Source organism: Somniosus microcephalus, chromosome 7 (assembly GCF_052327205.1).
Source record: "Somniosus microcephalus isolate GS21.2 chromosome 7, FLI_Smic_1.0, whole genome shotgun sequence".
NCBI lineage: Eukaryota > Metazoa > Chordata > Chondrichthyes > Squaliformes > Somniosidae > Somniosus > Somniosus microcephalus.
The window spans coordinates 71,700,065-71,712,613 of NC_140993.1; the positions used below are offsets into that span (position 1 = coordinate 71,700,065).

The window sequence follows — 12,549 nt, forward strand, 5'->3', positions numbered from 1 at the left end:
TGTCTGTGGTGTTGATGTTGCATGCTGTTGGTGGGAGGTAGTTTACTCTTGCTTATCAATTTATGGATGGTGAGGGAAAGCCAATTGTTCAGATATATTCGGAGATGGTCACCTCCTTCTCTGCCTCCAGGGCAGCAAATCACATCACGTGCTGTGTGCGCAAATGTAGGTCGGAATTTGTTGCACGAGTCCTTTGCTCTACAGGCTGCAAAAGCAGAGCATGGTGTTCACATTTGTCACTGGAACATTTTGGGAAATGCACAATGTTGATGGCTGTTTTCTTGTAGCCTGGTAATGATGGCACCTTGTGACGTTCCCCCCCCCCCCCCCCCCCAACCACCTATGTTTGGTATTATTTCTCCTTGGAGTGATGAAATCCAGGTTGACATTTTGCCTGATCAGTTGACTAGTTTTTAGCTGCCTTGACAAGCCATCACCCATACCACTGTACCCTAAAAGTAAATTTGTATCATCAACTCATGTAAAATTCATCCCACTGTCCATGACTGCTTTCTCTCCCCCCCCCCCCTTCTCTCTCTTTCTCCCCCCCCCGCCCCCCCCCCCCCCCCCCCCCCCAAAAGCAAAATGAGCAGCCTTGACCCTGGATCACCGTTGTCTCATCCCTAGCCAGCCAGACCGAGACACTTCAGGGACCTGCTCCATTCAGGACTGATCTGAAGAATATACAGCAGACTAAAAGTGTGCACATGCTGATAACTAACTTCCTTCCTGGCTTTGGCTGCTGCCTGCTCACACACAACTTTGGTTGCCCAGCGCTTGCTTACTCACTTTGCTTTTTTTCCTCCTGCAACCCCAGACCTAGAAAAAAGCAATAAAATGAGGAAAAACCAGAAGAAACATGGGCAGAGAAAATTGAGAGAAATCAACAGGTGCCTTTTACATAGTGCTTGTGCTCAAAACAGAATTTCCTAACCCACAAACAGCCTTGAGGCAAATATGCAATTCATCAGTTTTTGGTGATGTTGGTTGAGGGAGGAATGTTGGGCAGAAAGTCAAGAGAACTCCCTACTCTTTAAACAGTGCTATGGGATCTTCAATATCCACTTGATAGAACCTCTTCCGAAATGTGACAGCTGCAAGTTTCTCCCTAGTTGTTCTTGGGTCTGGCAGTGGGACTTGAACCGGCAGCCTTCTGACCCAGAGGTGAGAGTGCTGTCAATGGATCTGTTTCAATATATGTTCGATTTACAGCTAATATTTAGGCAGTTCTGAAACTGGAAGGTAATTTTAACAAGTAGCTAGTCTTTTTTTTAAAAAAAGGCTGATCCCTGTAGGCTTATCGGTGTGGTACTCAAGGCATTGAACTAACTTGTTTACAGGTCTGTTTGCTTCCTTTTTGTCAAATTGCATTAATTGTGAACGGATACAATTACTTTAAGCTAAAATAGGATGTCATCTCAAACTTGGTCAGCTTGCACTCCCAGTAAGAGTTGGCCGTACACTGTCCCCTGCCGTCTCTATTGTGTTTTCCCCAGCTGAGAAGGCAAACAAGTAATGAGCTGCTGGCTCTCAAAGTGCTGCTTTTGATCTCCCTGCCAGGAGTTTGAGAGCAGTCTTTTGGGGTGACCCTTTTTCTTTATTTCCTGCCTGTGGGGAAAGTCCTTGACTTTAGCTCCCCACCTCCAGTGGCTTGGTCGAGATGTGGAAATACAGACATATGTCCATACCAAGCTCTGCAATGCCACAGCTAATTGAAGTAGCTCACTCTTCCAAAAATCTTTTTAGTATTCTGTAACTTCCTGATGCAAAGTAAGTCAATGTCTGAATTGTAATTATTTTCTAAGTAAGCATTAGATGTTCCTGTGCAGTGTTTAATAGAAATCTGAATCAATTTTAAGCTGTCAGTTTGGTTGCTTCAAACCTCTTGATTGCCTGTTCTGTTCTGCCAGTCTGAAGTGTTTTCAATAGTAATACAGGTTGAGCGTCCTGAATCCGGCAACCTCGGGACTGAGGCCGAGCCGGTTTTTGTGGTTTTCTGGACTTCAGAACGTGTTTCTGATGTCCGAAGTCCGGAAATATCGCAACCTGGGCTCTGGCGCTTCTGGACTTCGGACATCAGAAACACGTTCCGAGTCCGGAAATGCCTGGGCCGCTCTGCGTAGCGCTGACTGACTCGTTTCTCCGCCCCATCCTTTCTGTTAAAGGGGAGGGACGCTGCAAGTTCTGCAGAGTATCTGATGGCCCACACTAGGCCACCAGGGCGGCGTGGTGCCCTGGCCGCAGCCTGCCGGAAACGGCTTGACAGGGTGTCCGGATTCCGGAAGATTTTACAGATTCCGGCCGACCCTGCCACCAATCAGTCCGGATTCCGGAACTCCGGATTTTGGACACTCAACCTGTACATCAACTGTTATCCTGCAGTGCACAAAATGTATGTCACTGATTTAAGGTGTTTGAACTGAGAGCAAAGTGATTTGTGAATTATTCACTAGGAGGAAGAGGACAGTGCCAATGCTAAAGGCGATCATGTGCGTCCTGTGGACCAAGCGGAGGACAACGTCACCGAACAGACCCATCACATTATCATCCCCAGCTACTCAGCGTGGTTTGACTACAATAGGTCAGAATGAATGCATTTTTCCCCTTTCGCTATCCTTTCTTGTGCAAATCTCTCCTCCCTCCCCCAAAAAAGAAACCCAATAACGTGACTTGTTCCTCAGCATATGTCAGTACTGACTCTGACCTGGTCCTATTGTGCGCGCAAGTATTCTGTACAACACCCTGTGAGGATGTTTTAGATACCTACTTGGTTCCTCCTTCCTCAGTCTGTGCTCAGCTTTGAGAACTTGTGTCGGTGAAGTGAGGTGTGTTCATCCTGTTCGTTTTCTTCAATCTTTTACCCCACATTCCCCCCAGAAGGCTGGATTCTGTGGTGTGGTTTCAGGGGTCCTCTTGACTAAATGGTTATTTTTCATGTGTGAGCATAGATTGAGCTTTGGTAGGTGATGCACTGACTTGTCTCTCTCTCCATCTAGTTTGCTATCCGGATAGCGTTCAGAAGTGGGATCCTCCCTAGCCCAAGGGCGCAGAGACCAGTTGTGAAGCCCAACTGTTAACTTGTTTGAGATTAAATAACTCAGCACAGACAGGGGATCAAACCCTGGACCTTCTACTCAGTCACGTGCAGCCTTTACCAACTCTGCAATGAAGGTTGGTTTGTTGTGGGTAGGTGGGACAATCCATTGGAGCTCCCGTGTTCTCAGCTGTGACGTGCTTGGCTGCAGTTGGTTCCTGTGGCCTTCCTGCACTGTTGTGATGTCAGAAGCATTCCTTTACAGCAGGAAATCCCTCTCCCCATGTGTGTAAAGCTCAGTAATATTTCCAGAGGCATCAGAGCAAGTTATGTTGCTTCAGGGGGAAAAGAGTGACATGCAGAGACTGAGGTGAGGGAAGACAGAGGAAATTAAAAGTAGCCTCTGTTCTAGAATTTTAATATTTTAAAATACAGGAACACAAACTGTAACCCCTACAAGACGTGATCAGTAATAAAATGTGGTTTAAACATGGTGCTGTTTGGGAGCAGTTACAAACCCTGACTCTGTGAGGGAGCTGGAGTAACATCAATGGCGATGTTGTGCGCCATTATATTTCAATGCTGCTTTTAGCAGAATGGTATGATCCCAGCATCCCAGTGCTGATTTCCCCTGTTGACTCTTCCACTGCTGCCATTCTCCACCAGGCATTTGGCAGAACCAGAGGTGGCTCTTTTATTGAGTGCTCTGAAGACAAATTTTTTAAAATGTGTATTTCGGCTACTGCAGGAAAAAGGAAATCGGCAAATTTGTATTAGCTGCGGCTGATGTTGTTTGCTGTGGACAATGTTTTATAAATGTTAAGTGCCTAGAGTCAGCAACACAGGGCTCTGGGTGGGAGGCAATGCTGAGCGTGAGAATGTAAGGGAGCTGGATTAATGTCACTGGAGATCGTAACATGGTGCTGGCTGGATTTGTCTTGCTGATATTACAGAACTATTTTAAATTAGCAGTTCTGTATTTGTTTTGGCTGCTGGTGATGTGCATTTATATTATAGTAAATTGTGATTTCTAATTGTGGCTACTGGATTGTCCCTTGTGTCTGGAGAAGGTTTGTGCAGTTCAGCAAATGGAAAACACTTCGGTTGTACACTCAGCCAAACTGCAACTGCAGTAGCTGGAGATGGTTGTTTATGTTGCTGCTGTCTCTGAAGGCACCAAGAAAGGCCTCCTCTGGTGCTTGTGGGCTCTTTGGGAGGCCATAGCACAGCCTCACTCTCCTTTCAATGCTGCCGCCAGTCTGGGCTGAAAGTTAAGTGCAGCATCCCCGAGCCTGACTACCTGAGGGAGCCGAATTAATATCCTCAGACGGTTGTTAACTTGAGACTGTTGGTTGGGAGGAGTTACTGAGTCTGGCAATGCGAGTGAGGTGAAATAGCATCCCTCAGGGCACACTCATTTGCCCAGGTTGGGAGGAGTTGGAGTGTGTTGCGTAGCTATGGTTCTTGACCTAGTGCAAGACAATTTGAATCTGACAAACCAAAAATGTTTGCAATATAATCCTTTTATTGTGTTTGGCCAAGTCTTTGACACACACAATGTCTTAAGCAGAAGACATACAGAGGAAATAAACAATATTACTCCGTGTTCCTCTGGGTAAAGGCGTAACCTTCGTTGATCCTGTCGATCCCGACTCGATAAATTGTTAAAGAAAGCTCAAGGTCATTATAGGTCTATAGCCACGCACTCTGTCCGTCCTGATGCATTATGGCATGACAGTTGTTGTGAGCAAGAACCCCAGAAATGAGAGTTTCTACAAAACACTAGATGCCGACTTGTTTACCATTCTGGCCTATTGTCGCACTTCCTATCTCAAGTCTGTCTTGGCTATTTCGTTTCACGTGTGGGGACAAAAAGAAGTCAACAGACAAATATCACACGTCCTGCACCTTAACAGAAGCTAAACAGCACAGTCGGTTAAGTGCGTTGATACATGAAACCCTAAAGCAACCTTGGAATTAACAACTTAAATCATTACATTATTTCTAACTGCAGTACAAATCTATAAACTAAGTAAAAATAAAATAAACTTCAATCATGAGATTAAACCAAACTCGAATGCTCCACCTATGTATACAAGAATAGGTTATCTGCAAGCTTCAGTGATTGTCATTAAGTGTGCAGGTCCCTTATGTTGTCAGACTCACCGTGTCCTCCAGCCACTTTGCTTGAATGACATCATTGACACGCAATGATATTACTGATCTGAGAGAAACCCCAGAATATCAACTGCAATTCTTGATAATTGGATTTTTTTTTTTTTTTTTTTTATATAAAAGTGTTGGGTTTATTTGAGATGCAGTTTCTTGGGCAATTTACTAAGTGTTAATTTGAGAGACATTGCATTTTTTGTTTTGATCATCAAATGTTACTGCAGGCAAATGGAATGTTCTCAATTTAGACACTGTGTCTGTATCGAGCAAAACTTGGGCCTGGTACAGCAGGCCTTGAATATAGGGTAGGCTTCTTTCTATCCTGGTCCAACAGTTTCCCTTGCCCCCTGCCCCAACCTTTTGTGCACTTGTGTGATGTTTTACATGCCCCTCATTTTCTTTGCACTCTTCTGCACAGTGAGTGCTTTTCTTTCAATTATGGTTTCCTCTGCTTCCCCCTCTCCTCTCTCTCTCTCTTTCCCCCCCCCCCCCCCCCCCCCCCCCCCAGGCTGACTCCCCACATATTGCAGCTTGTAATCTGGTTGTTGGGCAGTGCGTGGGCTAAGCACTCATTTTTCCTGACTGCCCTTATCCTCGACCCACACCTTCATAGTCAGGCTGGGAGTGGGGATTTACTGTGTGTGGGATGAAGGTTTTGAGTTACACACCTGCAGCTCTGCTAAAACGCGGTGTACGCTGGCTCACAGGGTTTAATAGAAACATGGAAGATAGGAGCAGAAGTAGACCATTCAGCCCCTCGAGCCCGCTCTGCCGTTTAATGAGATCATGGCTGATCATCCAATTTCGTACCCTGTCCCTGCCTTCTCCCCATATCCTTTGATCCTTTAGCCTTAAGAAATATATCTAACTCCTTCTTGAATATATTTAATGAATTGGCCTCAACTGCCTTGTGTGGTAGAGAATTCCACAGGTTCACCACTCTCTGGGTGAAGAAATTCCTCCATCTCTCTCCTAAATGGCTTACCCCTTATCTTTAGACTGTGACCCTGGTTCTGGACTCCCCTGCCATCGGGAACATCCTTCCTGCATCTAGTCTGTCTAATCCTGTTAGAATTTTATAAGTTTCAATGGGATCCCCTTTCATTCTTCTAAACTCCAGCGAGTATAAGCCCAATCGACCCAATCTCTCCTCATACGTCATTCCTGCCATCCCAGGTATCAGTTTGGTGAATCTTAGCTGCACTCCCTCCATGGCAAGAGCACCCTTCCTCAGATAATGAATTTCAGTTTCCTAACGTTACAAGATGGCAGCAAGCCAATGCCAAAGCTTCACTCGTATGTTTTGATGGGATGGAGGATAGTGTTGAGTGTGGGGCTTGTGGAGGATTGTAAATGCATTTTCAATGCATCGTCAAAAGATTGAAATGGAAAGGGTGAATTATGGCTGTTTTCAAACAATTTGTTCCAGTTTTTCTCCCAAAGAACTTCAGAGACTTGAGAAGCTGCACAATACAACTTTTCGCCAGTGTTTCATCTTGTTTTCGAGGGTCTGATGGTGTCCATTGTGGGGATGAAGAGTGGAGTTCTTCATGTCTCTGTAATTTGAGTAGAAATACACGTGTTATTTAATGGACTGAGTTAATTGAATGTCCCTGTCTTGTAGTATCCATGAGATTGAACGTCGTGCCTTGCCAGAATTCTTCAATGGGAAAAATAAGTCCAAAAGCCCAGAAATGTAAGTATAAACCTAATAAACTAAGTATTTAAAAATAAGCATGAAAAGCATTTTCTAAGAAATGAATGTCATTTTTAGTTTGAAAATCATTTTCGAAGTGCCTTTTTATTTCAAGGTTTGTCAGCTTGCAGTTAACTAGGGAGCATATTATTCTCTGCCATAAGCTTCATGCAACTAATGGATTCAGTGCTCCTTGAATAAAGCTGATTGCTGGGCACTGGGTTCTATGAGCCTGTGTTGTGACCCTTGTTAATAATGATACATGATACAAGTTTGTCGAATGGCTATTTTTCATTTCCATTTATTTGAATTCAGATTCATTGTAGTCTTGAGCTTTTGCTTTTGAGGCTCTGTTGCCATTCTGTAAAGGCACCTGTCTTTTTTTTATTCCCTTTAACTTCTTTTGGAGATACTCTGGGCTGCATTCTTGCAGGTGAGCTGGGGCTGGAATCCTGCTTCCAGGCTTTCATCAGTGCTGTTCTTCACTAGCTGTTGGAGGTATGCAGCAACAGCCTTGTGCCAGTGTCCTTGTCTCCAACCCCAGCCCCCAGCGAAGGGCTGCCTGTATTCTGCTTAATGGCTCCCTATGGTTGAGATAGAAATGGGAATTGAAGCCTTATGACTCTGCAATGGTGGTCTGGCATCACTGTCGTTTGTGTGCGTGTGTGTGTATTTGGGTGTTTTGTACACTCCTTCAGTTACTGTTCTGAGTGGAACAATTTTGCCGAAGACAGTGATGCCAGTAACTGCACCATACCAATGTATCCCCATCAATCCACTCTGCTCCTCCAGCACTGAGATGTTTAAATAGCAACTTTCCCTCCTTACTCCTCAGTCCAAGCTCGTCATGCTGACTGTATCAATCTGACCCTCATCTTGCGCAAGGGTTATGAATTTTTTTTGAGTGGAACCTTCAGTGTGGAGGTTGGTTTGTCTTTTATACATATATATATGTAGAGTTATCATGTGGATTTGTTATTTTTCTAAGCAACTCATTTAATCACAGAAATCACAGAAACCTCACAGTGCAGATAGAGGCCATTTCGGCCCATCGAGCCTGCACCGACACATATCCCACCCGATCCCCGTAACCCCTACACCAACACATATCCCACCCTATCCCCGTAACCCCACGTATTTAATCCCCCTAACACTAAGGGTCAATTTTATCATAGCCAATCAACCTAACCTGCACATCTTTGGACTCCAGTTAATCTCCAGTTATGTTGTAAAGTATTTCGAGGGAACATCCACTCTTTTCTTGAAGCGGGTTTTATAATGTAATGAAACAAATTACACGAGATGATTTTATTTTCAGCTGTACAATTGACTATCTCGGAGTTCTGTCTTAAATTTGTTTTGAATTGAAATGCGCTTCTGCCCAGTGCTGGCTAAAGCATTTCTAGCATCATTGCCGAGGTGAGGAAGAATCACATTGGCTATTTTATCAAAACCAAATTTTGTTTGATGAAAAAGGAACAGAATACGGGTGTGCTCGTCAGGAAAGCTGGGAAAGAAATGAAGGATTGGAAATGGGTTAATTGTTGCTCAGTATTTGTTGTACTGTTTAATGTATCTGCTCCTTACAGATACAGATAAATAGGAAAATAATTAACTTGTTGCAGTCACTTTGTTTACTCCTGATACACTTTTGGGAAGATAGCAAAATCTTGTGTGTGCGTGGACGGGCGGACGGACGAGGGGAAGAATAGCCAAATGCGCTCTTGTTCACAGTTGGTGTGGGTCACCTAATGTATCTGGGAGTGGGTTGTGGCAGGATCCCATTGATTACCACTGCATGTTATCACTGCATAATTTCTTGGTAAACTGGTGCTGACAGTATCACGGTTGTCCATCCTTTTTAATGTGAGTGCCTCCATGCTTACAGTGAACCATGTGTAAAATTTCATGACTGGTAAGTTGAGGACACCAGAGAACCAATTTAAAGGTTGTAAACTAATTCTGATTCAAAGGACTTATTTATATACCCTTAGGGGATGAGTGCAAACCTAGTGTATGACTGGCAGTGTTTGCTTTTTCCTGACTGGGGCAGTAATTCATTAAACAGACTCTGCTTACGGCTGCTGTGTTCAGCTGAGCATCCCCTCTGATTGTGGGACGTGCGATAATCTGGTTTGGAAACCAGTTGGAGTACCTTGTTTTAACCTTGTGTGATTCTCTGTTGCTATCTCACAGGACCCGTTGCTTCCAAAAAAGTCAATAAATTTTTTCCCGGTGTGTTTACCAACAGATATTTGGCATATCGAAACTTCATGATCGACACCTATCGGCTAAATCCTCAGGAATATCTAACCAGCACATCCTGCCGTAGAAATTTAACTGGCGACGTGTGCGCAGTAATGAGGTACGGGCGGCGTATTTTGTGGAGGGGGAGCAGAGGTGTGAAAAATTGAAGGTGTCTACATTATCTTTGAGCACTACCCTTGCTCAGCCTGAAGGGGGCTCTGACCATGTTGAATAGTTGTGCGTTTATTTGGCTCAGCTGGCTTTAAGATTATGGGTTGAAGCTTCACACCAAATTTGATGCTCCCATGCAGTATATTGAGAGATTATCTATTACCAGAAGGTACTGTCCTTTGGATGAATCATTAAAGTGACTCTACTTGTTCAAGTGGATGTTAATTCCACAATAGAAAGAAGGCCCTTTTTCATCTGCACCAATCCAATCTACATTGTACCAGCAGAGGGTGAATTTAGGAGCAGGAGTAGGCCATTCAATTAAATCATGGCTGATCTGTATGTTCTATGTTTTATGTTCACCCTTCATTCTAATCACAATGCCGTAGAACATGAGTGAAAAGCAACAAAAACGCGGTGGTCTCTGTGTGCAAATAGGGTGTGTAGTTACTCCATGGTGAATAAATCATGTTGTATGCGGGAGATCTGGGGAGCTGTAGGCAAATCTTTGTTGAAGGAAAAGGGGTTTATACCATTCTGCCCCTCTCCTGTTTCCTGCTCGCGCCCCCCCACCCCGATTAGGTGCATGTAGTTGTTGCTTCACTGTTGCTGGTACAAAATCCTGCGATTCCCTACCTAACACTGTTGTGGGAGCAATATCTGGCACAAGGACTGCAGAGGTTGAAGAAGATGTCCACCGGCAATGGGGGATGAGCAGCAATTGTAGCGCTGCCACCATTCCCTGCATCGGGAGGTCAAATATGTGTTGTGTTGCATTATTAACTTGTTTTTCCTGACACTGAGTGAATGGTCGTGCTGCTTGGTGTGGCACTGAACCGTGTGGACCAGAAGTCACCAATTTGATGCTTGGTTTGTGTGAATTCATGCCATCACCTGGGGCAGAAGTTGCGTACTGGAATTACCAGGGAAGGATAAAAATCACCCAGGGTTCCTGCTCCTCGTCATCCAATATTCCCAGCTAGCAAGTGCACATTGGGCGAGAAGGGGGATCAGGTTCCAACAGCCTGCTGCAGTCTGGGCTCAGATGAAGAATGGTCATTTGGTTCAAGTGTTGGAGGGCTCCTAGAGTTAATAAGCTGAGGACAGGAGCAGCAAAAATTGGAAGACCAAGGAACAACGTGGACCTTTTTTGGTTAATTTTGAGCTCATCCGGTTGAGGCATGTTGGTGCTAGAGCATGGAACACTTGGCATTTTGGGTATCCAGCATCAGACACTGCCAGTCAGGGATAGAAGTGAAGTTTCTTCTGCTCTGCTGCAACAATATTCTTCAGTCCCAACCTCAACGGTGAACCCCCCCCCCCCTCCCCCCACTGCAGTGCTTCATTTTCCATTTCCCACATGAAGCATTCTGTGACCCCGGTGTAATGGCCTGGCTTGTACTTCAGGTATGTTTCCAGCAGAGAGTATTGGGACTGGTTTGTCAAGCTACCAAAGGTTTTATTTTAATTTTATTTTGCACTTCTCATGCCATCTGGAGGTCCTCAAATGCTTCATAACCAATTTAATTAATTCTAAGTGTAGTCGCTGTTGTGTTGGAAAATATATTTGCCAATTTGACCACAGCAAAATCCCCAAAATCGAAGGAGTTACATGTTTTGCCGCTGTTGGTTGAGCGATGAATGTTAACTGGACATGGAGAGAACTCCCTGTTCCTTGGAGTAGTGCCATGGGATCTTGTATGTCCATCGAAAAGACAGATGGGACCTTTGTTTAAAGTCTTGTCTGAAAGATGGCATCAGTGACAATACTGCACTCTCCCAGTACTGAGCTGCAACATCGCCTCGATTTGGGATTTGAACCCATGACCCTCTGACTCTGAGGTGAGAATGTTACCACTGAACCAAGCTGACCCTTTCTGAAGCATATTTTGTTCTCTCCATAAGTGACGCCTCCATGATGTGCGGAATAGTAAAATTGTAGGTTGTGTTGGAATTAAAATGTGAACCTGAGTCATTGGTGTCGTCTTATTATTTGACTTTTTACTGGCTTTGGATGAAGTTTTTAAAAATTAATGGCTGGGTTTTGAAGACTTGGTTGGGTTGCGGGTTGGCAAGGGCTTTTACTTTTTCCATTGTTGTAAAGGTTTGTTTCTTGAGGGAGTTGCCTGCCAACTTGCATGCTTCAGAACTGCTCTGTGTACACTTATCATAGCTGCAATGTGTGAGAGGGTCTTGAGATAACATCAAAATGGCAGACACTGTTGGCAGATGGCATGTTGTGACATTTTACTGTGTGCATTAATGTGCACTGCTTTCTTTAGAGTTCATGCATTCCTGGAGCAGTGGGGCCTTGTGAATTACCAAGTGGATGCCGACAGTCGACCTCTGCCCATGGGTCCTCCCCCGACCCCTCACTTCAACGTTCTCGCGGATACACCCTCGGGCTTGGTACCGGTTCATCTTCGGACTCCTCAGGTAAGACATGAGAAATCAACTGTTTGCCTTGCCTCTCCTCCCTTCTCTCTTTCCCCGCCCCCGGCTCTCATTAGTGTAACCTCGGGAGGGTGTTATTTATCAAGTTATTTGGTAACTGGTGAGCAGCAGAATTACTTGATGTTGCAATTTACATTTATTTTTCTCCTTCATGAAAGCTTTGTGGAAATAAGTTCTCATGATCGGCATTCATTTAAACACAGAAAATGCTGGTACTGCACAGTAGATTTTTGTTACCCTGTGACAAGAGAAAAGATGGGTTGCACATGGACCAGCCATGCCTTTCCAGAATTTTCTGTATTTTGAATTTTCATCACGTACAGTTTTCCTTAAATGTTCTGATTTAGTTTTGCAGGTGCAAAGTTAACTTGTTGGTTTTTATATACTGCACCCCATTGAGTTCTTTCCTCCCTGATATTTTCTCCTGTATTTTCTTTATATTCTGAGGCATGCCCAGTTTTCCTAAGTTCAAGAAAATCATGGAATGTTCATTTAACTGAATGCTTGGCTTCCTGCATGTCTGAAATCCACAGCAAACTCCTTTAATTGACACGGAACAAAATAATAATTTAGAAAACTGTCCACTGAAATCTCCTGTGCAGATTCCTGCCTCTCAGCAGATGTTGAACTTCCCAGAAAAGCCAAAGGACAAACCGGCTGACCTGCAGAACTTTGGACTGCGTACTGACATGTATACAAAGAAAGGCACCTTAGCAAAAGTAAGTGTTTTAGTTTTATTTAGCATGCATCATGGGTGCCTTGGGACAGGGATTGC

General features: G+C 44.3%; 1 protein-coding gene across 9 annotated transcripts in view; it reads left to right on the forward strand.

Annotated features, from left to right (window-relative positions):
- LOC147114715 (SWI/SNF complex subunit SMARCC1-like) overlaps positions 1-12,549 on the forward strand; it is a 256,482-nt gene that overhangs the window by 101,539 nt on the left and 142,394 nt on the right. For all 9 annotated transcript variants that reach the window (XR_015078977.1, XM_085992582.1, XM_085992581.1 and 6 more), the window contains 5 exons: positions 2,454-2,581; positions 6,831-6,902; positions 9,154-9,267; positions 11,603-11,756; positions 12,377-12,493. Coding sequence is in view for 8 of the 9 variants with exons in the window: in XM_085992582.1 (XP_085848708.1) it covers positions 2,454-2,581; positions 6,831-6,902; positions 9,154-9,267; positions 11,603-11,756; positions 12,377-12,493 (585 nt within the window). In the remaining variant the exon portion in view is untranslated. The remainder of the gene's footprint in view (positions 1-2,453; positions 2,582-6,830; positions 6,903-9,153; positions 9,268-11,602; positions 11,757-12,376; positions 12,494-12,549) is intronic.